The sequence below is a fragment of the Episyrphus balteatus genome, chromosome 2 (genome assembly GCF_945859705.1).
Source record: "Episyrphus balteatus chromosome 2, idEpiBalt1.1, whole genome shotgun sequence".
Lineage (NCBI taxonomy): Eukaryota > Metazoa > Arthropoda > Insecta > Diptera > Syrphidae > Episyrphus > Episyrphus balteatus.
Window position 1 is genome coordinate 3,563,197 of NC_079135.1, and position 27,567 is coordinate 3,590,763.

General features: G+C 30.9%; 1 protein-coding gene across 1 annotated transcript in view; it reads right to left on the reverse strand.

Annotated features, from left to right (window-relative positions):
- LOC129908972 (protein still life, isoform SIF type 1) overlaps positions 1-27,567 on the reverse strand; it is a 419,398-nt gene that overhangs the window by 75,955 nt on the left and 315,876 nt on the right. Inside the window, exon 18 of the mRNA XM_055985825.1 lies at positions 24,795-25,022. Within this exon, the coding sequence (XP_055841800.1) occupies positions 24,795-25,022 (228 nt within the window). The remainder of the gene's footprint in view (positions 1-24,794; positions 25,023-27,567) is intronic.

The window sequence follows — 27,567 nt, forward strand, 5'->3', positions numbered from 1 at the left end:
TTTTTGTTTTAATATTTAAGTTTATCTTGAGTGATTTCTTTATTTTGTAAATTTCTTATTGCATACTTTTAGGCAAACTAAATTTTAAAAATTAGTATTGCATAAACTCAAACACGCCGATATCAATTGCATAGTTTTAGGTTATTATTTATTTAAATTTGAATTATAACGTCTACTAAAATGAATTGCATTATCTGTAAAGAAATTATTGGCGATGGAGAAAGAATGTGTTTGTGTTGGTTATGTGATGGATTTGCCCATATGAAATGTGCTGGTCTTAATGTCAAAATAATTGAAGGTCTTCTTAAAATTGGTAATGGTTTACGCTGGTTCTGTAAGAACTGCAACTGCAAAAAAACCACTGATTTGTTTCAAGTCCTTAAAAAATCTAAAAAAACATTTAATGATATTACAAATGATTTGAAAAAAATACAAAAAAAGTTGTCTGATTATGAATTGCTCTTCAACGACATGAATTTCGAAGACAAGGATTTATCGCCAAAACGTAAGAAGACAGAAAATAACGTTATCTGCGTTCCAACAGGGTCGAGACTATCTCTCGTAGCTCCTTCGCAGATAACTTACTCAACACCAATAATTGAAGAAATCCCTAATTCTCCTACCGTGTCGCAAAAAAGATCTTCTTTGGGTGATAAAACTGCTAGCTCGCAAACCGTCGGCCCAATAGCTTCCGAAATGGATGAGGGTGTTTCGGACGGGTTAGTTGTTGTACCACCTGAGAAGTCTATCTTTATATCACGTCTTCACCCAAATACTACTTGTGAAATGGTTGTTAACTATGTAAAAAAGAAACTTTCTGTGCCTGATTTGTCTTTGAAGTGTTACAAAATGCAGTTTTCGTATGAACGTCGTATTTCATCGTTTAAATTATTTGCTCCTGATCCTACTATTAACCTTATGTTGTCTCCTGATTTCTGGCCAAAATTTACAATTGCTCATGAATTCAAGAACAACCCTAGAAAAGAAAACGTTGGTAGATTCCCAGTTTTTGATAATAACCCATCCATGGTTCAGTCAAAAAACTAAATATTTACTATCAGAACGCTGGAGGAATGAAATCAAAACTAAAAAACTTTTATTTAAATTGTATTAATGGAACTTATGACATTATCATTATAACTGAGACCTGGCTTAATTCATCTGTACATGATGCTGAGATATGTCCACCTGATTATAACTTATATCGTTTAGACAGAAATCCTTCTAATAGCGTTTTCAAAAATAGAGGTGGCGTTTTAATTGCTGTTAAATGTTGTCTTAAATCTGAGTTGTTGTTTTCAAACAAGCATACAAATTTGGAACTCGTCACAATAAAGATAAATTACTGTCATTCTTCGTTTGTCATCTGTGGTATTTATGTCCCGTCTGGATCATCGCCTTCTGTTTATGAACTGTATTCATCTGCTATATCGGATATTGTTGAAAATTCAGTTATGAGTAATATATTTATCTTTGGGGACTTCAATTTAACAAATCTTGAATGGAAAAGGGATGATGATTTGAAATATACTTATAATGTGCTAGAGCATGGTCCAATATTTCAAAGAAATTTTGTTGAGACAGTACACTTATGTGGTCTAACTCAAATTAATGGATTAACAAACGAATTTCGTCGATTTCTTGATCTCGTGTTTACTGATTGCCCTGTTTCCTGTGATACTGTTTGTGTAAATGACTGGCTTTTGCCAAAAGTACCTCACCACAACGTACTTAATTGCAATATACAAATCGATCATCAAATTTCTTCAAATATTATTGCTGAACCTAACTTAGACCATGACTTTAATTTTAGTAAAATCGATTTAGTGAAGTTAGAACAATTTTTTATCGATTTTGACTGGACAAGTGTCTTAAGTATAAGTGATGTCAATGCATGTGTTGAAAACTTTTATGCTGTTTTAAGTAATTGTATTCATTTTTGTGTTCCTGTTATAAGAAAAAAAACAAATCCTCCATCAGTGAATTGGTTAAATAAGGATCTAAGACGCTTACGAAACTTTAAAAACGCATGTCACAAAAAATGGAAAAGAACGAGTTGCATCCAGTTTTATAACCGTTACTTATACTATCGCAAGCTATTTAACACAAGTTTAAAAACATCTTACAAAGCCTATATTTATAAAATTAAGTGCAATATATCAGGTAATCCGAAATCATTCTGGAAATATGTTAACTCCAAACGAAAAAGTTCAATATATCCGTCAACCGTGCAATATAAAGATAAAATTTCTAGCTGTGATAAAGAAATTAGTAACATATTTGCAGATTTCTTCCAACAGACATATACCTCGAGCAATCCTAATTACTGTGATAATATAGATTTAAGTTTTCCAACCTGTGATATACCTTTTATAAGATTGACTGAAGCGGAAGTAGTGCAATATATTGACGAATTAAAAAGTAACTGTTTGTCCGGTCCCGATAAAATTCCGTCCATATTTGTCAAAGCAAGCAAGTCCTATATATGTTCTGTAATTACGTATATATATAATTGTTCACTGTCAACTGGTGTTTTCCCTGAGCTGTGGAAATCTTCATTTATTGTTCCTCTTCATAAGAGTGGAAATAAGAATAACGTTGAAAACTATCGAGGAATTGCGAAACTCTCATGCTTACCAAAATTATTTGAGAAAATAGTCTGCAAACATATTCAATTTTACTGCCAAGGATTAATTTCCCCTGAGCAGCATGGGTTCTGCTTGCAGAAGTCAACTTCAACAAACCTATTGGAGTTTGCTAACAATGTTAACATCAATCTGCAAAATGGCCTCCAAACTGATGTTTTTTACGCTGATCTTAGCAAAGCTTTTGATAGAGTGTGCCACTCCATACTATTTAATAAATTGGCAAAATACGGTTTTCCTGAATGGTTTCTTGACTGGATAAAATCTTATTTAAAAGCACGAACACAGTTTGTCATCTTTAAGAAAAGTATATCTAAGCAAATTGATGTCTTATCCGGAGTTCCACAGGGTAGCCACATTGGACCACTTTTATTTATCCTTTTTCTCAATGATATTTCTAAGGATATTTCGTATTGTAAAATTCTCAAATTTGCTGACGACTTCAAACTTTTTTACGGTTATTCGAACCCAAATGGCTATTTATTTCTACAACACGACATTGACAGAATATTTGAATGGTGCAATACAAATGGAATGGAACTTAACAAAAAAAAGTGCAAAGTAATGTCCTATTCCAGGAGCAGGAACCCCTATTTATCTTACTACTTTGTTGAAGAATACATGATCGAAAGAGTTGAACATTTCAATGACTTAGGAGTCTTATTTGATACAAAGCTGTCGTTCAACCCTCATATTGACATCATCACAAGCAAGGCAAGGAGTCGCCTCGGTTTTATAATGAGGTTCTCAAAAGAATTCAATGATCCTCATATTCTAAAGGTTTTGTATTGTGCTCTCGTCCGTCCCATCGTTGAATATTGTAGCTGTATATGGTGTCCTAGCTACGACGTAGCCATAAATAAAATTGAAAGTGTTCAAAAACGCTTTTTACTATTTGCTCTTCGACATCTCCCTTGGGACCCGAATCTAAATCTTCCGGCTTATGAAAATCGCTTAAAGCTTCTTGGACTGTCGACACTTAAGAAACGGAGAGAAGTCACCAATGTTCTTTTTGTCTACCAACTTATATCCGGATCAATCAATTCACCTTCTATCCTCAGCATGCTGAACATCAACACTCGCCCAAGACTTACTCGCAACCCTTCATTTTTTTATACGGCTTCATCCAGAGTTAACTATGGAATTAATGAGCCTGTTAATATTATGTGCATGGACTTTAATCAATATTATCAAAACATAGATTTTAATTTATCAAAAAATATTTTAAAGACGAAACTATTGAATTGTTAATTATGATTTCTTAAATTTTCTAAAATAACTATTGTTACTATTTTAACAACTTAGACACGTAGTCTGTAGTTGAATAAATAAATAAATAAATAAATAAAAATATTTTGCATTAAAAAAAAATTTGATTGCAAATTTTCTGTATTAACAAAAAAATTCAATGCAAACAAATATGACTTTTTGACCTTATATCATCTTCAATATTATAGTTGAAAATGAATTTGTAATAAATTCGACGAGTATAAAAAAAAAAAACATTTAATGCACACATTTTGCATTGATTTTGTTTTTCAATGCAGAAAATTTTGTATTTGCAATACCTACAAATTTTTGTAATGCAAAATATTTTTAGTTGCAATAAATACTTTTTTTTCAATGGAAATTTTTTTTTATTTGCAATATTTTTTTTTTTTAATTTGTAATGGAAGCAAATGCATTAAAAATAAAATGATTTTTACAACCCAGATTCAAAGGTTCAACAATCTACCTTTTGTTTCAACTCATGTAATGAAAATTATTTCATGACATCAAACATTTTCATTTAATTTAATTAATTTAATTTTTTTTTGTTTTTCTGTCAACTTTTTTCTATGCTTAAAAAAGCAGACTATGAATGGACCCCCTGCAGTAATTACAGTATTTAAAGTAAGTCTATCTTCTAAACAGGGGTTGTTCGTATTAGTAAAATCTTATATACCAAGTGTTGCATTATTATAAAAATAATACAAACAAAACAAGTCCTAATTGCGTTAGAAATTTCAAATTAGTCTGCAAAAATAGGCAAAAAACGTCAAGTGTCCATCATTTAACCCTCTACTGCATACGAAGCCAAATATGGTTTTGTCTATTTGTATGCACTTTTCTCTTCTCTGTCACAAAAAAATGGTACAGATTCAATACAATCCTCTTCTTTGTGTTTCTGAGAACCCATAGAGATAGTTTTTTCGTGTGTCCGACACAAAATAAAGGTGTATTTTATGATCACAGGTGAGTCGATCAGTCGTGTGCATTGAAATCGAAAGTGTAGAATATATTCATACTTTAAGTGTTAATTACTGCGTTTGTTTGGAAAGAAAAATGGAATTAAAAATTTATTTTTGATCGATTGTCTTATTATGTATGCTATGAACCAATTTTTATTGAAAAAAAAAATGATTGGCCTGGTCTTGGGAGGGCTAAAAGTACTGAAGCCATATTTGGCTTCGTATGCATTAAGGAGTTTAAAATCTACACAATTTGTTAAATTTTTTTGTTGGAAAATTTTGTTCCTTTACATTTTTATTTTGCTTGGAAGCTATGTTTTACTTCAGAAATGGAGCCCCTTCACTTTTAGAGACATTTTTTGATGTTAACCTCATTTCCAGGGTCGTAACCACACAAAATTTAGGGGGAGGGAGGCTCACCTATAATATATTTCAATCATTTTACTATTTTTTTAGTTTTTTTTAAGATCTGGGAGTGGGTGAAAATGTTGGAGCAAGACTTACTTTGACAGTGGAAAGAATGTGAACCAGAAAAAATATATATAACGGAAAAAACAAATTGCTTTTCTCGGTTCTATGGTTTAAAATGAGCCAAATTTGAATTAATTCTTAACCTTTTGTAATGCAATGTATTTATTTTACTTTATTTTGTTTTTAAATGATAAATATTTATCTTTTGATATTTTTAATTTTATTCTTTACATAATCTGAATAAATAAAATTAGTAAAATTTCTTACCCCTTAATGCATACGAAGTCAAATTTGGCTTATAAACAAATTTTTTAAACAAACTAATTTAAACAAATTTTTTTAATGTAAACCGTTTTGAAACAACCCAAAGAACCCATGTTCTAATGTAATCTAATCTATAATATCACTAATCTAGAGAGTATTATTATATTCAGATATATTATTTTCAGATATAAACACAAACAAATTTTTCTACCAATTTTCCATTCTCATAAAATATCTGAAAATATGTTTCCCATTTTCACATTAATTTTACTTTTCGATAAGAACTTAAAGTTCTTAGAGTTTTCTTTTTTGTTTAACCTAACAAATAGTGTCAAGTTGTGTGATTTACAAGAAACTTTCAAAACTTTCTTTTTTTAACGCACAAAATAAAATCAAAAAACAAAAACAGCAAAAAAAAAACATATATTTTCCCGATTTTATATCACAAAAGAAAAATGCGAAAAGTTGCAAGGAATTTAAAGTTTTTTTTTTTTTTCAGAGACCAGATGCAGTCAGCAGCAATGGATGTATGTGTATTTTAACTTAGTTGTTTTTTTTTTTTTTTTGTTATAGGGAAAAATTGTTTTTAAAAGGAGTCAAAAACTTATAAAATTGAAGGAAGTAAACAAGCAGTAAAGTCAATATGGAAACTATGTAAGTAAAATATGCATAAAACACAATTACCGGATGCGAAAAATTTTTGTTTTTATTTCATAGAGTTAAAAAATGTTTAAAAAAAAAAATCATCGGAAACAATTTTGGGAAATTTTCTTGAAGTTAACAAATTAATCATTTTCATGAAAATTGATTAAAAAAATATACTTTCATTCAAGGACATGGATTTGAGCAATAAAAAGTCCAAAACTTTAGTTACAGATAAAAAGTCTGCTTTTACCATTAAGGGAATCATTTTTATTTTATCTGTCCCATCAAGTTAGAGAGGAAAGTCAATAAAAGTTCATAAATGTCCTTCGATGAAAATCGTATAATGAAGGTTTCTCTTCTTTTTTTTTAGTTAAACAATAAAGGAACCAAAACCAGTGAATGTTCATTTTGTATTAAGACAAGAAGGATTATGTTGATATATCAACTACACACACATGAAAAAAAAACTTTATAAAATAAAGACACAAAACAATCAAGAAGAATAAAATAAAACAATGACATATAAATTTAAAATTCAAAACATTTTGCACATGATACCTACTCATCAAAGTCTTCTGTTTTTTTGTATTTTTTGTATGACACACCTATACACACACAAACATTTACACAAAAAACTCTCTGTTTTTCAATCATACACACATGTATAAACAACAAAAACACTTAAATCGCTTGCATGGGTGGTTGATGATTGGAGAGATCTCTGAAATGACTCAACAGAGCATTGCTTTTGAAAAGCGAAGGATTGTTCTCTACAAATATTGAAGGACATCCCAGGAGTATCTACAATATATATAGATATAAGTATGTGTATAGTGTATGTATTGCTTTGTGGGAAATTCATTTTCCTCGCTTGTTATTGTTTCCCCAAGGATGAGAAGACAACAAGAGTCCCTTTGTTGATTTGCTGCTGCTGCTGAGGCTGAGGCTGAGGTGAAAAAAAAGGAGAGAGACTTTTCTTCTTTTGTATTTTTTTTTTATTTGCATTGCATATATAATATACAGAAACAGTACACACACACAGACAATAATTGAAAATAAGAATCGAAAAACCAGAAACCTTAAAAACGTGCTTTTTGCCAATAATTATCTTATATTCGGTTGGAAGGTAGATGCTGCTATATATGTTCAAATTAAACATATATTATGATTTTCTGTAGGGAGAAGGAGAGAGGATGGCAGCAATGACATCGGAAACGGAAGCCCCATAATGAAGAATAAGGATGTAACAGATGAATCTCGAGAGAGTCCAGTCAGGATATAAAAGTTTAATTCGATTTCACAGAGTGAATTCATGCGAAAATGAATTAAACAAAGAGAAATAGATCTTCCTGTTGCTTCCCTCTTTTTCCATTCCAGTTCTTTTTGAAACATACCATCGTTGTCCGTAGTCACAGTCGTTTTTGGTTTATTGAATTGCTGTCAGGGGTGGATTTACAGAAAAGTCCTTCAATTTCTTTCACCAATGTTAATCGAATGAAATCAGGGGTCGAATTACGGAATACGTTCGTTAACGAATGGTTGCTATGTGTCCCTATCGTTTTCTAATAGTTAAATAGAGACAGAAATAGTCAAAACGTTAACGTATGATCTTAATCGTGTGCCGTAATTCGACCCCAGATATCTCTTAAAAAAAGTAAATAATAAAGCTGATAGTATGCAGCCTTGTGGGACTCCATATTAGAATTAAAATTTGCTAAAGGTTTTACATGAAGCAATTTTCCTCTTTAAATAGTTCCCAGCTCAAAATATTTTAGAAGACAGTATTCAACAAAAAAAATCTGTCGGGGTCGAATGAAGGTGGGTTTCATAGGTCAACTTCTACTCCACAGCGCAATTCTTACGATTTTTTGACAAGTTTTCGATCAATCAAGAAAGAAAAGTTTTGTTGGTTTATTTTATTCAATAAGTTACATGGTTTTCCCGGTTGATTCAAGCACTTCAATAAAATCTGAACTGCGATTGTAGTTGGTGTAGAGATTAGAAATAAATCATTGCTGTTTTCACTAATTTCTTTGGAATCATTATCATTATCCTTTGTCGTTGGCAATGCTGTAAAGCTGAACGTGAAAATCTTCGAGTTATACGACAGGTTCAGCAGAAGCACAAATATAGGATCTCAACAGAACTTATCACACCAAATATTATCATAAGACAACTCATCATGGACAGCTTATCATGAGGAAAGTAATCGGAAGATTTGATTCGAACAAATTCATATTAATATCTTTTTATTTGAATGCTCTTTTTTTTCATTTTGGTGTTTTAGTGTTTATTGTTCTTCTTGATGAAATTTTTTTTTATGGGATGACTTGTCCAATGATAAGCTTTGCAGTGATTAATTGAGTTGAAACTCACCTTTCTATTACATTTCGCATATTGTTAAAGTTTATTTCTCCTAGAGTAACTGTGGAGCAGGCTTAAAGTCAATTAAAGAAAAAAAAAGTGGGCGTGGCTGACTGTATTTTCTATAAACCTATTTTTCTATTATAAATGATTGAATATACAAAATTTGTACCCTAATTTTTTAAACATTTTTGGAAAAATCTTACTGTTTCAGCGATTTCACAGAAGTTTTTGAAATATTTTGTAAAAGGGGGCGTGACATTGGTGGGCTCTTAAATCATCTCGAAGACTGTATTTCTAAAGCTTCAAGGCCTTCGAGAATAAGAAAAAAGAGTGAATCCTTCACTGATAATTGAATTTTCTGTTGATGAAATAGGTGTGTTTTGGTATTTGACAGATATTTTAGATTCCATAGTAACATTAAGTATTTTAAGACTTTCGGAAATATAACTAATTGGTATTTTATTGCTTTCGTTATATCAAATTATATAATACAAACAAACAGACACACAAGCACAAGGAACATCATTTTGCCCTCAAGGACATTTTCCTTTTTCCTTCTTTCTATACAGTATATCTCTTTCTTTTATATTCACACAAACACACATCGATATATAGTTGCACACAAAATAATTGATAAACCTAATTGGAAAAAAGAAGAACTTTTGTTGTAGTTAAGTTACCTTCTAAACTTCTCTATAGAGTTGAAACTATTTTCCAAAAGAGAAAATTCATTAGAAAACTTGAGAGAAGAGTGAACTTGATGTAGATACAATTATTTTTGTTTTTGAGATAGAAAATACTTAATTTCTTTTAGTTTTTTTTTTTTTTTTGTTAACAATTGAATTGTCATGCTTATTGGAATGAATTCAAATTTTAGAAAGGTTAAGGATTGTTTTTTAAGCTATCAAAAGGTATTTAAGGGATGTCCTTTTTTTTGTTGTTGTTGTTGAAATTTTTTAAGGTAGAGGTATGAAAATCCTTAATTCTTACCTTTTTGATCAAAGCAAACAAAGAAGAAGAACAAAAAAAAAATAAAAACTAAAACCCTTCGTCTTCTTTTGAATCGGATAATCCTTAAGGCATTTAAGTTGCTCTTCTTTAAATAACCCCATTATATAATATCCTGCCGAAAAAGGATTTCTTCAACAAATTTCCCATTTCTCCCCACCGCCAACCGAAGTGAAATCTTTCGTTTGAAAGATAAGAAATAGTTTCCATAGCATTTGCATGTCAACCAAATAAATTAGCTTAGAGGATAAAACGATAAGAAAATAGAGTGTCGGTCCTCCAAACCAACGACAACGACGACGACGACTATTTCCCGTTTAACTATACAACGTATAGTTTTAGTTTTTTTTTTTTTTTATTTCTGTTTCTCTATTTCAACGTGAAATTGAGTTTTATCCTGGCATTTTTGGGTTGTTTGTTCTATTTCAATATTATAATTCTGTCGTTCGTTCTTTTCTTTTCTTTTTTTCTGCACAGGATTAAAAAAATAAAATAACAAAACTGAAGTGGACAAAATGCGCGCTATGTCCCCAAAATAATTTCCCGGAAGGGAATAAGCAGAAAATTAAGAAAAAGAATACAAAAAAACTAAAACTATTTTGAAATTTTTCAACCAAGTGTTTGGTCTTGTGTTTTTAATTAAATTTGTCTAAAATTAAAATGAGTCAAAAAGGACGTGCAATTAATTACAAGGACCAACTTCAAATGGTTGGTAGGATTGTTGACTTCTTTAAGGAAAAATGAAAAAACTTACGTAACAATTATAGTTTATTTTTGTAAGTGTATATAATTTTGTGATTTCGGTGATGTCCTGTTGGAGAATTCTTCTTTTGTGTTTTGAATTGCATTGTTTTTGTTTTTAATGTGAATGTTATTTAAAGTATAATAATTGTGGGTGATGCGTACTAAGGGTTAAGTATTTGAGGTTAAGAGAAAATTTGTTTGCTTCTGTTTATTAGATTGTGCCAGAAGCTTTATTTGCAGAGGTTGTTGGTGGAAGAATCTTAGCCGTTTTTTGGAAATTGTCTTTTTCAAAAAGGACTTTTCGCATTGTTTTCGAAATAGTGTACAAATTTCAATACAACTACAAAGTGGGTAGCAAATTTTTTGATTTGATAACATCTCATAAATCGATGAACCATGGCAGCATGCACGAAAAAGTGTTGCCATTTTCTCCCGTTACACCTGAAATTTTTACCAGTGCGGCATAAATGTCAATTAAAAATTAAAAAATTAAACTATTGGAAATACAAAAACCTAATGAAGGATTTTGAAAAATTCAATCATTAAATAGGGTAAATAGGGGTAAGACAAAATTTCGAAAAAGTGGCTATTTTCTAAACGTGACTTTGTAGAAAGTTTAATTTTTTATAATCGATTGACAAATTTATTGAAAAATTTTTCGAAAAATTTCACAACCAAGTTATAAATAGTTTTTTAAAACTTAAACATGTGGAAGACCTTTGGTGATTATAGGTATTAGGGGTCTGATACGAAGTTTTTTTTAAAGTCTGCGTTTCGAAATATGAATGTTTGAAAAACACCTACTTTTTTTAGGGGTATTTTTAAACGGTTTTTTTTAATTTTAACAATTTGTATAAGCTTTTAAAAAATCTTAAACTTAAAGGACATAAATTTGGTGTTTTCAAATGATTTTCGACCGAATAACGGGAAAAACAAGATTTTTTCGTCCCAAGGTTTCTGACCGTTTTTTAATTTTTATCTCTTTTTCTTCAATGAATGGAATTTAAACTGTAGATAGATAAAAGACAGACAATCAATTTTCTTATTAAAAATTTTGAGATAACGGGTAAATAAAGTTCTATTTTCAACACGTTCTTTCTTTTGATCTAGAGCACATACAAATCCACACATAACGGTACATTTACTAAAAGCTACACAATGTAAATTTCAGAAATACCTCAAAACACCTGTGGAGATCTGTTGCTCATGACCAGATATAAGTGTAGGATTCAGTACGATTCTCAGTTTGAAGTTTCGACATGGTTGGCTTTAAAAAATTCTAACTTTTTTTTTGTAGGCATCGTAGAAATATGATTGAAGCGTCATATAAAAGTTGAAATAATGAACTTTTGGATGATATAAAATTTACTATAGGTTGTGATGTAAAAAATGGATTTAATTGTGTTAGAAATTACAAAAGATTGTTTTTTTTTTTTGCTTTTTTTGATGAAAGTTGATTGGGCTCAGGAAATTCTAACTCTTTTTGTAAATGTCATGGTTTATATAACTGTTTTAACCCTTTCGGACCCAGCGTTACTCTCATGTAACATATTTTTAAAAATTCGTAAAAAATATTCCATTAAATAATTTTTTTGGTTTCGATGGCTTAATTGAAAGATAATAATGCCTAGTTACTAGATTATTACAAAAAGTTAGTCAAATATCATATCTTTAATTTTTGTTTATCGAAAAAGGGACTGAAATTCATATTTTTTTCTTTTTTTTTTGCAAAAATTATTTTTTTTATATATGGTCATGATTTTGAAAAAAGATATAAAAAAAGGTTAATTCAGAAAGTGTTTTGCTTTTTGGCTTAGAAGAAGTAGCATACATTATTGTTCTATAAAAAGTTATTTTCCCAGTTGTCCGACGTTTTTTGGTGGTCATAGGCAGTGTATGTTAATTACATTTAACATAAGAGTAGTACATTATTTTTGCTATTTATTATTTTGGAAAATAACTTTTTGCTATTCATATTTCTTAGTTGTGATATTTTTGACACGATGATACTGAAAAAACATTTTTTAGTATTGATTTTCATAGCTTGGGTTCGAAAGGGTTAAGCTGAAACAACAGGCTTTCAGATGGTTTAAAATGTATTATAGGTTTTTAAAAAATGAATTTAATGGTATTAGAAAAAAAAAGTTTGATTTTTTTCACTTTTTTCATGAAAAATGATAGTTTTCAATGAATTATTTTTATACCTTTTACGCATTGTAAAAATTTATTTATGTCTTTATTCCTCAGAAGAAAAAATGTTGTAATTTTTTTGTATGCTTTTCATAAAAAAAATTGATATAATGAGAAGAGAAAAGGTATTTGTGTTAGCTTTTTCTTGCAAATTATGATTAGATTCAAAAAGTTATTCCGTTTTTCTACAAAACATAGAGATATAAATATGAGATATAATTACTATAAGAATTATTATCTTATACATTTTTAACAAGAAAGTTGACAAATAAATAATTTTTAGATCATTCCTTTTTTTTAACAAAAGCACACAACCTGTTTTCTTATTACGTTATCACGTAAACTTATCGTCCGTAAACTGACTTTACAGATAACCATTTAAGCCATTGCAAAAATTCTCGCTTCGTCAATTCTAACCCAATTTTCTTCTTTTAGAAATAAAATACATTAACTTTTGTTCAAATTGAAATGAAACACATTTTTCTTCATTTCAATTTACTGACGCAAAACCCTTTGAATAAAAAGCTAAAAAATAAAACCTTTGTTTCAATACACTTTGCAAGTTTACAATTTTTTATATGATTTTTGTTTTCTTTTAGTTGTAAAAGTCTCTACAAAGTGTATATTAATATTTGCAAAGCTTCAATTTTAAAATCCATCGAATTTGTTTTTATTCACTTCCAATCCAATAAAAAAAATAAAAAAAAAAAAAATAATAAATAAATATATCCAAAGGCAGATGTAATGGAATTGAAGCCTACTAAGCTTTGGGCGTATTTTATTTATTTTTATTTTTCAATTTTACTAAAGCAAAAGATACGAGTTGAAAACAAAAACAAAAAATTAGAGCAAAGAATTGTGTGAAAACCATAAGGGATTCATTTATTGAAACCACGAGTCCTATGTTTTTTTCTGTTTTTTTTTTTTTTTTTTTTGTAATTTTATTTTTGAACTAACAGAGTCCTTGGAAGCCTCTTAACCTATAAGTGTCTATGTCTGTGCTTTCAATCTCGAAATTACATTGCCATTTTTTTTACATGATGTAATGTGACGGAAGTGAAAAAAAAATCACAAAGAGTACGAAGGGAGTTAAAAAAAAAAAAAACACCATAAACTGTGCTCCTGTTGTCTTCTTTCATTAGTTGTTCCCAAAGTTTTTATTTTATTTTTTCCACTCTTCGACTGATCCTAGGGATCCATTTTCGGTCACTTTACAAGTCTAGAAACATTGGATAGTTGGTGCAGAGATCCAAGCCGTTGGTTGATTGTGGTGCGAAAAAAGTATGGCTTGGGGTTTGCTTGCCTCTCCAAACTCTAACGCTCATAAAGTTCACGCTCCAATTCACTGGGTGATGCATCACTCATTTAGAGAATTCCCCACTGACAACTGCGCTAGGGGTTGCCTCTTCAGTCCCACTGGAAGAGGTTGAAGTGGAAAAGTTTTTTTTTTTTTTTTCTAAGAACACACTGACTATCATTTGCAAAATGAAAAACTTTTAACTTGGCCGCAGAATTAAGCTTGGAAAAACTCTCTCTCTCTCAGATGTAAGTTGATAGCTAAGGATACCATCATTTTCAGTTATGTTTCTTCTTCACTTTATTTTTTTTTTGTTCCTCATTTACTTTGGTTGGCATCAAGTAGGAGAATATAAGAAGATGAAGGGTGGTTTTTTATTTTTTTTTTTCGGGAAAGTGTTTTATATCACAACGGAACATGTATTTTCACACCATATTGCGGAAATGGGTGTTAGAGGCGCTAAACTGATGGTAGAGACTGTTTAGAAGAAGGATTTTGTCGAGCTCCTTTTCACTTGGTGTAGTGGAGGAGTTTTTGGATAGCGATGGTGATGGCGGTGAAACAATTTTAATTTTCTAAAGTTTTTTTTCTGGGAGGGAAATTTAAGAAGTGAGATCGCATACCGGAAAAGTTTATGTTGATGGTGGACATGGACAGTGGGAAACAAAGTTTTTTAACAACTTTTTTTTTTCCCGTACTTTTTTACCCCCTTTTTAGCAGAAGTGTCTTGATGTAAGGGTTTTAAGAAGCTTGTTGAGAAGTTAAATTTATTTGTTACTTCAGTTTATAAGGAAATCTTATCGAATTTCATCTTCATTTTTTTTGTTTTTGGTTGGTTTTTGCCTGTGTTGGTTGGTTGTTGGGAGCTCATATAATTTTTTAAGTGCAGGGCAAAGATATAAACCTGTTCAGGAAGTTAATGCTAAATTGAGACGGTATATTTTTTTTCTTGCGCTCCTTAATTTTGTGTACTTTTGAAAAAAGTAACAAACTTGAAGGTGAATAAAAAACCGACGCAAAGTTTGTTTATTTTTGTTTTAAAAATGTTTTGCAAAGTTGTTTTGCTATTAAAAATATTGAGACGAAGAATGATAAGGAATTTTGTAAAAAAAAATTAAAGATTTAATCGGTATGTAAAGGAGAGCAAAATGAAAAATTGCACGTCTCTAACAAGTTGATAAATCTGTTGAAAAAGTTTTATTTTTTCTGATGTTTTTGTTTTGTTTTGAAAGTTTTTATTTTGGTTACTTGTACACCTATTGAAATTTATGCAGATATAAATATGTACATTGTTAACTGAGCGATTATTAAAAAGTGAACTAAATTAATTAATTTAAATAAACTTAAAATCAACATTCCTCATTATGTCAATTTTGTATATGCTAAAGTATACAAACGAATATTACCTTCAATAAGCCTTATATTTCTTTTAAAAAATTAAACCATAAACTAAGCCTTAATTTATTGTGAAAAGTATAAAAATGATTTCTTGAAATCACACAGTTTTCATGAAAAAAAGCGAAAAATTTTTACTTTTGTTTCTTTACACATCATATTGTCAATATTTTTATATAACAACCTATAATAAATTGTATATAATTGGAAAGCTTATCATTTAAACTTTTAAAATATGCATCAACCATATCTGTACGACACCTACAAACAAAGACAACCATGTCAAAATTAAAACTTGCATGAATCGCTCGCTCTGTAGTCTGTACAGTCGTACCATAAACATACAGCGAACCACCCAAGTGGGTGGCGTGAGGCTTTTCGTTACGAAATTTTTTGATTCGGTTACCATGTCAATCCATGCAATAAAATCTATGCAATAAATTATATGCTTACAAAAAAAAAAATCGGCAAAAAACTTTATCATTGTGACTTTTGGTGAGGAGCGTAGACCATTGCCCAATTATTCACATTACGGCAGAAGATCTTGGAAAATAACAAGAGAATCAAATCAATACCCAGCACATCTCCGTCGACCTAAATCAACTTGGCAAGCGGAAATTTAAGTAGTTAGCTAAGAATAGAGTTGGCTGGAGAAGGTGGTTGATTAAGTCCCAAATCCATAACAGTTTGTAGCCTTATAATGCTATTCACCTTTAATAAGCAAGTTAAACCACACGATCGATTTTTTCAAGAAATAATAACATTAAAAACAAAATAAAATGCACGACTGTGTCGCACGTACTTGCTCTTGTAGTTCACAGTATCTTTATCTTAAATATCTATTGGAAATTTAAGATTTTGTTTAGTGTCGAGAAAAAAAAATAAAAAAAAAAATCGAAAGTTTAAAAATTAAATTAAATTTTTTTTTTCAAAAATGTTTTTAAAAATATTTTTTTTTTTACACTAAAATATACTTCAAAATGATGTCTGTAAATTTTTTAAAAAAATTGACTTATGCTTTGATAAAATATATGAACTTAAAAAATATATCAATTTTTGAAAAACGGTAACGCCATATATCCGTTCTCGTCATTTTTTGCGAAAAACTAAAAACGCAGTTTTGTTAGAATCAATAAGTCTATTACGTATACCAAATTTAATCAAAATCGTTAGAGCCGTTTTCGAGAAATTTGCAATACCTCGAAAACGTTATATGGGAGATATGCGTTAAAATGGAGATATTAAAAAAATAAAAAAAATAGGTCTAGGGAATTACGTAAAAATCATCTGTACCAAGTTTCAAGCAAATCCATCCATCCGTTTAGGCCCTAGCTCGATGTACAGATGGACGCACAGACGCACAGACCGACGGACGGCATGACGAAAAACACTTTTTTGATCTTCTCCATCATCGTAATGTTGGTTTTGATTAAAACCTCGATTCTTTTTTCTACACGAAACCAATACTTGCCCTATAGAGCAAGTACATTATAATTTGGAAGAAAAAAGTACGTATACACCATAGTGAACGAAAAACTTTAAACGAATAAACTTTTAAAGTTAATGTCAAAACAAGATATTTGTAACAGTTTTTGATATTAATAGTTATTGTTTTCCGTGTGAAAGTCTATCCTTTAGTCTGAAAAATCGCTCTCTTAGAACTTTCTTCTACGTTTGAAAAATATCCACTTTTTAATGAGGATAACTTTTGCACCTTGTCAAAACAAACAAACAAAAAACAAATCCAGTTTATAAGCTAATTTAAATAATGCTTTTTGAAAAAAAAAAGTCCTCTTACTCTATTATTTAAGATTCAATCGATCTTTTATTTTTTTTGTATTTTTTCGTTGCATTTTCTCATGAAGTTTCCTGAATTCTCATCTTTCATTCGCCTTTCATTGTGTTGTGAGACAAACAAAAAAAAAAAAAACAAAAAAATCTTTTTCAATGAATTACGATCCCTATCGCCGGTATCCGGCATCTATGTACGTCTAACACTGCTGGCTGTCGTGTTGCTAGCTAGTAGCAAGCACTGATTCCCAATCGTGCCTTTGTAGAATTGTTCGAGATTGCTTTTCATGACACCACAATTCCTGTTTTCTATTTTTCATCCACCGTGCAACTTTTTGAACCTCCGCTCTGTCTAACGTTCTCGTTTGTTCATTCGTGCTAGTAGCTCATCTTCCTGCTCTCTGCAAAAAAAAAAAAAAAAAAACTCCTGATAAAAACAGTATACGACTCTACGACCACCTTCATGAGATTTCTGCTTCTTTGCTCCTGCTACCGCGTAATCGTTTGCAATAAACATTATTTTTTTTTGTTGCACTCCACTCTCTCTCAGGTTGGTGGAACTCACGACTTTCTTTCACTTTATTTTTTTGTTCTATTTTTTATGATCCTCTTTTCTAGCATTTATATCCTTTTTTTTTGCTATTTTTTGTTGTTGTTGTTTGTTTCACTTTGTTGTTCAGCCAATCGCGTGCATTGATTATGTGCCTGTCTTAAACATCGACATGAGCCGTCGCTCTTTCATTTCCGGTGTTTCTTTTGCTGCTTGTATGAGTATGCGTGTGCTATTATTGCTTACTTACGAAATCATCGCTCCTTTTCGAAAAAAAAAACAACACAAAAAACAAATCTTTAAAAAAAATAAACAAAAAAATTGAGAGCAAGTTGCATAGTATAAAACAGAAACAGCCAGCACCAGCACCAGTCAGTGAGGCGTATCCTTGAGGCAATATATCTTCAATTGTGGAATGTGTCACACACCACCGGATGTTTATTGAAAAAGTTATGCTCGATGTTGTGTTTTTGATTTTATGATATTTCCAGGTGGGTTTCCTCTTCCTGGCTTCTTTACTTTCATATAGAGTCTCCTTGTCCATATATTTATATCCATTTGACTATATGGCACTGTTTTAGTTTGTTCCAAAAAGTCCTTAAAAATAAAACAAATAAACTCGGAGTAGAGGAGGGATATCAAAACTCTCTCCATTTTGGTTGGGATGTTATATTCTAATAAATTTCTATTTTTATTACAAAAGCTTTGGTGCTTGGGCGATAAATCAGATAAGACGCCATTATTATGCATTGTCGTGAACAGCTATTCAATGATCATAATTTTTTCGTGGAGATGGAGTTTTTTTTTTTTTTCTTCTTCTTTATTTTATTTTTCGTCCTTGCCAGATGGCTTTGATTATTTTTTTTTTTTTTTAAATGAAGAAAAATATTTGGGTACTCTCTGCCGTCATTTGTCGTCCTTCGGGCTATAAATAAGTAAGTGTGCATATATTTATGTCGTATTTTATTTAATCTGTCTAGAGAGCAATGAATTTGACACCAAAAAGTGGGGAATAACCAAAAACAACAATGTCGCACAGTCGAAGTGAGAGTGTCTGTGTCGTCTCCCTCGGGGAAAATTTAATGGCTGATCTCTCAAATAAATGATGGGTTTATAATTGGTTGGAGTTTATATAAGATATGGAAAAAGGATTTATGATTAAAGAGAATTAATTGAGGTATATATAAACTGGCAGTTATGTGTGATTTGAAGTATGGAGTAGATTTTTTTTTGTTTTATTGTTGTGGTTACGAGTTGTGGTCTGACTATAAATTGTGAGTATTTAGTTTATTTTTTTGGACATCAATTTTCACATGCAGTAGTAAATTTGTTAAATTTTGTGTTAAAGTGATTTATGGACTCGGAAAAAAAAACTAGTTTTGGATATGTATTGAATAATGCTTTGAAATATATTCAAGGAAATCACATATTTCAATATATACGTTGTTATATTTTTTGAATTTATGTAGTTTTAAGATTGGCTATTTTGTATGTACTTTTTAAACTTCTTGAAAAATTAGACACTTTATAAGATGTGACTAGGGTACCATTTGTAAAGAAAGCGATGGTAGAGTTATATTATTTTTGGGATATGTAGTTCCATTCATATACCTTAGTGTTAGAGACTTTCTCCAGAAACCGTTCCTAGCTTTGTAGTTTAAGCAGGGTAACCCATTGCTAGTTTTACTTTGGATTTCTGATTCTCTCTTTAAAGCTCTGTTCCTTGTTTCTCAATAAGTTCTTTCTATTTTTCCAAGAACCCTAATTTTAATAAAAAATGTTATACGATTTGTGATAGAAATTTTTCGATTGATTTTAATGTTTTTAAAATACCTTTGAAGACCAACATCTGATTTCTGAACTTTAAAATTGATTGAACACATTTCGCAAAGCAAGAGTTTTTCCATAGAACCTAATCTGTAAAATATCCTGTTATGCTCTAGAGCTTTGTTTTTACTGAATTTTTGAAAATATACTCGAATACTTCAAATTATCCGTTAAACCAACATATAAAAGGACATACATCATCATAGGACAACTCATCACGTGGAGCGAATCATGAGAAAAGTCATTATGAAGGTTCTACTGGAACAATTTTATTTATCTTAATCTTGCACATGGTAGGTAGAAATTACTCGGTTTTGACTTGCTATGAGAGGACCTAGTGGGCAAGCCTTTTGCTCCCAAGGATACCAGATCCTGTGAATGTCGCGCACTTAAGGCCTTATTGACATATCAATTATTGCTGGAATAGTTTGAAAATGTACGGATGCTGAATTGTATCCATCGCTCATTGCAGCCACGGTTGCCACTTCAAAATAAAAATTGTGACCAAGGTTGTGAATAAAAATGACCAAACACAACTAAAAATGACCAAAATAATTTTTGAAGTTTTCAGTCCGTGATGATTTTATGCTTTTTCATGATTTAATGCTTTTTTTGTTGCAAAAAAAAAAAAAAAACTGGGAAAACTTTCTATTAAAACATAAACTTCTGCCATGGAAATCATTCCTATTTCTTAAAATGATTAGATAAAATTGACTGTTTTAAATAAGAAGTTTCTCAGCTTTGTTTCCTATAAAAACATCTTTAATATCTTCAAACAAAATTCTCTGTTCTTCTGGACGAAGAAGTAATATTTTTGATATATTTATTTTTATATCCAACACATGGCATCCTTTAACATGAGGACATGAAAATTGAAAGTGCATAGTTATAAAAAAGGCCATATTGTGATCAAGATTTCACCCGGAAAAATTAAATTTTACTTTTCCTTTATTCTGGGTTCTGGGCGAAAAGTTGTTCACGTTTGGAAAATTCCCCGTATATTGAATTTTTTTTGCGGTATACGCAAGATAGTCAAGAGTTCATTTCTCACTTAAATTTTGCTGGCACACAAGAAACTAGTCGAACAAAAACATTTCGGGTGGAAAAATTTTCACTGGAAAATAAGGATATGGCGAGTTCATTTCTTCAGAAAAAAATGACCAAATGGAATAAAAAGTGACCGAGGGACCAAGTGAATAAAAAATGACCAATTTTGATCATACATGTCCATTGTGGCAACCGTGATTGCAACAGCCATTTATTAAACACGTTACTATCTTAGGATTTAGTTCCCATTCAGCTTCCCATGACCTGAAGCGAGTGATAGCGAGTTATTTATGGAGTTTGAAATTTAAACCACATTTTTTTTTTAAAGAATTTGGACCAAAATCGTTTCAAAGCTGAAATTGAAAGAAATTTGAAGCATTTCAAAACAAAAATGCAATACCCATTTTTTTGTCTATAATTCTGCTTGTGCCAAAACTCAAAATTCTGTATTCATTCTGCATTTCAAATTTTTTTTATGGAATCAGAAAAATAATTTTAGTGTTCAGAGTTTTTAAAATCAGTAGTTTGTACCGAATTTGGAAAAGGATAGTTTGAAAATACATAATTTAGAGAATTTTAAAATACAATAGTCGGAATAAAAATTTAAAAAAAATGAGCATTACTCGATCTGATGAGAATAATCTTTAACGTCAAAGTCAGTCATATGGGAGGTATTATGCTTAGGGTAAAGTCGGGTGATATGGCACCCTTTCAATATCTTTAACTTAATGACTTCTTTTCAAAGCAAAAAGAGCAAAATAGATCTCAGTCTGACGTAAGCTTTCAGTGGATGCATTCGGATCCGCAGTAACCATTGCCACTTAAATTTAAAAAATGGACAAACAAAAAAGTGGGTTCAATTTGAGCGAAAAGTTTTTTTGTGTAAGATTGTTGTACGTGCACAGAGAAAAATATGACCCGCTAAAAACTAACAGATTGCCATATTGTTTTACAGTCCATACATTTCATAAGAAAATCTTATTAAAATCAACGATTAATAAGGTTTTTTTAAGGAGATTTCTTATTATTTTTATAGAGAAAATCTTATTAAAATTTGACTGAAAAGTTGATTTTTTTTGCAACTTAGCACTAGAACAAAAATCGCGATCAATATTTTCATGGCAGGTTGGTTCAGGTGGTAAGGTGGGCGACTAATGATTTGAAGTCTCCATTTCGATTCCCAGCCTGGTCATCGTTTTTTTTTTTATTTTTTTGCAGATTTTAAAACAATAAGGAAAACCCGATTGTTTTAATAAGGTTTCCTTCTTGGATGAAAACCATAGAGAAATCTTATTGTTTTTGTTCTATTTTATGTGGTCTATTTTTCTCTGTGTGTGGTTCCAAAAGTATTTGACGCCGAGGGTTCATTTTAACACAAAAAAAACGGTAACGGTTGTATTTTTGTGTTTGCTCATTGCAATAACTAAGCAAACGTGATTATTCGTGTCTTTGAAGAAAACAGAATTGTAGTAAAATGGAGGATATGGCACCCAAAAACCTCGGGATATATGGCACCGGTGCCATTTCCCCCGCATCTACTTTTGAACCTACTAAATTTTCAACTGACAATTGTATTTAAAAAAAACTTCAGCAAACCATGCCAAATGCACTCAAACCCAGATCACAGCAGCCGTTGGAGCTGCTGCTGCTCAAAAAAAGCTGGACCTAAGCATTTTGCGATTCCCTTCACACTTCACTACATAGCTTTCAGATTGGCTGAAAAGTGCGAATAAGGCAGTAATCATAATGTCAATTTTGGTCTCATGATTCGTGTACGTCTTTCAACAGCATATGCAACAAGTGTCACAAAAAAATATCAAGAAGAAATAGGGTGCCATATCACCCTCGATTAGGTGCCATATCACCCTCCATTTTTTCACTCATGTTTTTTTTAATGTTTTTTATTTTTGCAAAAAATAACAAGAAATTATTTTTGAATTACACTTATGTACCTATTTTGTATTTAAGAAATAGTTTTAAAATAAATCTGCTTTTGTTTGAAATAGATAAATCTTCTTTATTTCTCAAGTAATAACGAAAAACGAAAATGGGTGCCATATCCCCCGACTTTACCCAAGATGTTGCCATTTTTGTGTTAGCAGTGCGAATTTCTGAGTGGAAAAGTATTTTGACAAACGTTGTTTTTCAATGTTGGTAAAGTAAGGTAGTGCATTTTACATTTTTCAAGCGTATATCAAAATGTTAAGTGCTCAAAAAGGCATTACTAAACACTGAAATTAATTCATCTTTGATTGCAACATATAAAATTTTTAAAAAATTATTTCTCAAAGGAACATGTTGGTGTACTCTTTCCTTCTGAAACAAAGTTTTATCTACCGCATTTTTACAAATTTATTTCTCGGTGATCCCTGAAATGCCAAAGTACTTTTATCGCTGAGGTAAAATTTGTATAGGTAACAAAAAACCCATCTACAGTTTGGGAATGTTATTATCTTGATAAGAAATGTAAATTTAAATGCCTTTGATTTAGAAATATTATTTTTTTGTACCTTTCTTGAATCAATAAATTCTTAAGTACATTAGAATTGAATTTTTTGATTTAAAAAGTCTGATATGTTCCAAATTTTAATTGATAGTAGTAGAACACCAACTTAAAGAATGAAAACGACCTGGACTTTAAAGAAACGTTAGTATGATTGTCAGTTTTCTTGCAGGACATAAAGTTAATCATTAAATTCAGAAGCATCGAAAAATTGAATTTTACATATTACAGTTTTGAAAAGGCTTTAGTAAAAAAATGAAATTATTTTTTTAGAAAATTCCTAAGGATTCGTCTAACTTTATTTCTTTTCAATAAGGATAAATACTGAAGATTAGAGGCCATTTTCGCTATTTTATTCATAAAAATGAAAATGTAATTATACTATTTTTAAGTCAAATCACTTCCCATGTCACTTCGATGAAGAACATTCTATGCAAATCCTTCAAAGACAATGTAATATATGTCACTTCAATCTCTTGCTTACTAACTTCCACACACATTTGATGTTCAATCTAATTACATTTAATCAGCCTTGACCTGGGACTTTGGATAATATAATTGAATATCGAACGTGGCATAGAGAGAGAGAGAGAGAGAATATATAAGGAAACTGGCATAGTGTCAATATTATTCAATATCTCAAAAGCGCCTTCTCTCTTAAGGCAATTTATTACCAATTTCCCTCTAAAAGACAGAAACATCCACTGTCATTACCACAAGTCGTGTATAACCAAAACGTCAACATTAAATCATTTAAGGATCAGCCTTATATAGAAGTGTGATAGCGATAGAATGAGAAAGAGAGAGAGATTAGCCTCCTCCAAGCAACTTTATTCCACACTCCAAACACCTATTTCCTCTCTCTCTTTCTCTCTCTCTTTCACATAGTATGTATAGATAAGATTAAGGCCCTTGCCACAAGAATCGGAAATTACCTGATGCAAATGACAGTCAACTTAATAGCCTTATAGATACTTCTACACTGTATAGAGGTGAATTTGAGAGATGATGTGTACCATTGCACTATACTTGTACAAATTCCTGGTAAGGAATCCTTTAAATTTAATAAAAATCTTTAATTAAATTAATGCAAGCCACGCAAAGTAAGCCCCCGGTAGCAAATCAAAACTTTCCGTCTATAGAAACACGAACTTTGTCTTTTTGTTTCCTGGCATTTTACCTCTGCTGGAGTGGTTTCTCCATCATCTCCTCCTCAACTTCATCCCGGAAGACCAATAATGCAATTGCCTCCGTTAGCGTCCCAACTGAATGCCAGAGCCAGGCTAAACAATATTATCCCCCTTCTAAAGAGTTGAGAAGAATAGCGGGCATCATCCGCCCTCACGTCGTCGTTGTCGTTGTCGATTTGCCAGTATCAACTCTCTCTCAGTCTCACGGATATGTCATGTGGCGAACAAGGTAAAATAAATGTGCAGAGTTCATCCGACCGAGATAAAGACGGGTCCATGCAACCACCCGATGGAAAAACTGTCGACATAGCTCCCACAGGGCGACTTAATCTACCCACAAAAAAAAAACACATCCACCAGAGAATTTATTAAGTTCCACACACACAAATAACACACACATACGTGAGGTTAGTTCCAAAAGTTTACCTTTGGTTCTTCCGCTTGCCCCCTTCCCAACGGTGGTTGATTGCACAATGGTATAACAGCCAGCAGTGGTTAGTGGCGGAACTTATGTGACCGAAGAAGATATTGTTCTATCTAACTATGGCCACCGCAAATGGCCAAACTACCCCTCCTCTTAACCCAATTTTAAATAACATTTGTACAAAAAGGGTAGAATAGGTACTTACATAATTTTCAATCAAATCATTACGATGTGGCACAAAATAATTGTGGTCCTCCATGTCACGTCGCTTTTTCACTCGAACGAAATGCTCCATTGGATTGAGATTCCTTCGGGCACATGCATTGGCTAGGAATTCTTCAAAGGACATCGCCTCACGTAGATAAACTGTCGAATAAGCATTGTCAGGCATTGGTACTTTGAAGGTCTTCTCTGGTTCGTCACGTGAGTTCATCTGCAACAAAAAAAAAAAGTTATAAAAAACTTAAATGAAATCAAACACAAAAAAAAAAAAGAAGAAGTGGAACAATGGAGAATCCTTGTGCGGTAATTATGGTGTAAATTCCTTTCTTTTTTTTTTTCTTGTTTCCATTATCATTACCGATAGATATTATTAGCTTTCTGTGTCATTAGATAGATATTTGCTGATAGGAATTTTAATTCGTCGACTCATATCTATACTATTTGTGTGTGTATTTTCAATATAATACATTGTCCTTATTCGTCCTTTTGTGTTTGCTTTAAGCTTTAATTTAAATGAATTATGCAAGAACCCTTAAGAATGATAGAAATATTATAATGCAAATTGAAGATAATGGACTGTAAAAGATAGATACTAGTCATAGATAGATAGATAGAAAATGATGGTCATTGACCATTGTAATATGTAGATTAAGGACTCTGAAACTGAGAGAGAGAGAGAGAGTTGGTATAACATTATTTATTTTTCGTTGGAAAATTAATTTCAAATCCTATAGAGAGTAAAGGACTTTATTAATATAAATAATATGCGGATGTTCCTTGTCTTGTCTGTGTGTGAGTTTGTGTTTTTTGGAGAAAAGCTTAGATTTAAATTTGTGTGTGTGTGTGTATTTGTGTGGATTACTATACTACTTCTCTGTGTTATATAAAATTAATGCTCTTTTATTATACCAGCGAATCTATATTTTATGGTCATAATAATTTTGAAAATGGTTCATGGGTATCAACGTTATACGAAGAGGATAAATTAGTTTTGAAGAAATTATTATTATTTAAGGAATAACTTTGCATAGAGATGATATTGTTGTTTTGTGTTGAAAATGAATTGAATATATGTATGGGAATGGGTTTTGAATTGCCTTTAATAGGAGAAACATTATAAATCATGTAGAGTTTAACGAAGCAGAGATTTTTGTAAAAAAGACTTGATTTACTTTTTTAAGGATTTTTAGGGAACTAATGAAAGCAAATTTTGGAAAACTAAAGAAAGCAAACTATGTTAGCAAGAAATTTAATTTGATTTTCTTATTAGTTACCGACTTCTTAGTGACTAAACCGAATTCAACGAAAATAAAAAGCCATAGTTTTAAAATTAAAAAAAAAACATGTTTTTGGATTTTTCAAACAAAATTATTTTTTGTGGGCCAACGAATTTTTTTTTTTGAAATTTTTGACGATTTTTAATCGATTTCCATCTAATTTTGAACCGATTTTCATAAACTGTCGTTGGATTTGGAAAGAAATAAATGAGAATTCGTTCAAATAAAAAGTTTTTCCCACATTGTACAATTTTGCCGTAAGAAAATTTTTGTTTCACTTTGAGACTTTTTTGTGGTTGATAAAAATTTATTTTTCTTTCTAACAAAAATGAAAAATTAACTTAAAGAAGACAAGATTCTTTTTAGGAAAGTCGCTGACAATTCCTGACTAAAGTTGGAAATAAAACTTGGTTGAATTTGTTCCAAGGAGCCTCCAAATTCTCATAGAAAGTCTTAAGTTCTAGAAATCTTTTTACTATTCTAAAAAATTGTTAATGGTAAAAACAACTAAAATTGTTTTGTCAAGCCCAAAACTTTCATTCGAAGAAAATGTGCCACAGTGACCATTAACATTAAAGATTTAAAAATTAACAAAATTACGTTGACGAAGGATGGTACGCTGGTAGAATTTAGCATTAACCTTTTTTTTCAGTCTACCATTGTTTTTCCATGTAAGTTTGATCTCTATCAGATTTGCTAACATTTTTTTTTTTTGTAAAATGTACAATGTTTGGATGGAGGCCTCTATGGATATTAATTTTAATCGTAGAACAGGTAAAATGGGCATTTAAAAAAAAAAAAAAAATGTTACACTCGTGAAACTTGGCAAAAAGATTGCTTTTGGGATAAGAAGCACGGATCAAAAAAGTCTATAAGAAAAATTGGATGGAAGGGTGTTTTTTTTGGGAGGGGGTGAAGGTAAAAAATATAGTGAAAAAAAATTGTTTGATGAATGACAATATGACCATGTTTTTAAATGCTCTAAGGAAAGTTATTGCCGATTAAAAACAAGGTAGCTTATTTTTTTGCTTCAACAGGTAAATATTATCGAAACCCATGTGAAAAACATTAATGAAATTTGGGATGAAGGTTTAGGATTCATAAAATTTATAAAAATATTTTTGGTAAAAGGGTGTTTTTTTTGATAGGTTGAGTTATGTGTGAGAAAGGTATGGTAACAGCTGATATACATTTTATTAATTTTTTTAACTAGGTGAAAAAGTTTCTTCAAAGACCAGAGAATCTAAAAGTCTAGAAAATTTTCTTGAGTGAAAGGGTGTTTTGTTCTAAGAAATGATAAAATTCGGAATTAGTACCACAAAAACTGGGAAAAAATGTTACAACAACGAGAATTGCAACAAATGTTTCATTTATAACAAAAATATAGAAGAATCTAAGCAGTCTATACAAATATTTTAGGTGAAAGGGTGTTTTTTTCGGAAATAAAGAAAAATCCTCGGTAAGCCCGATAAAATCAAT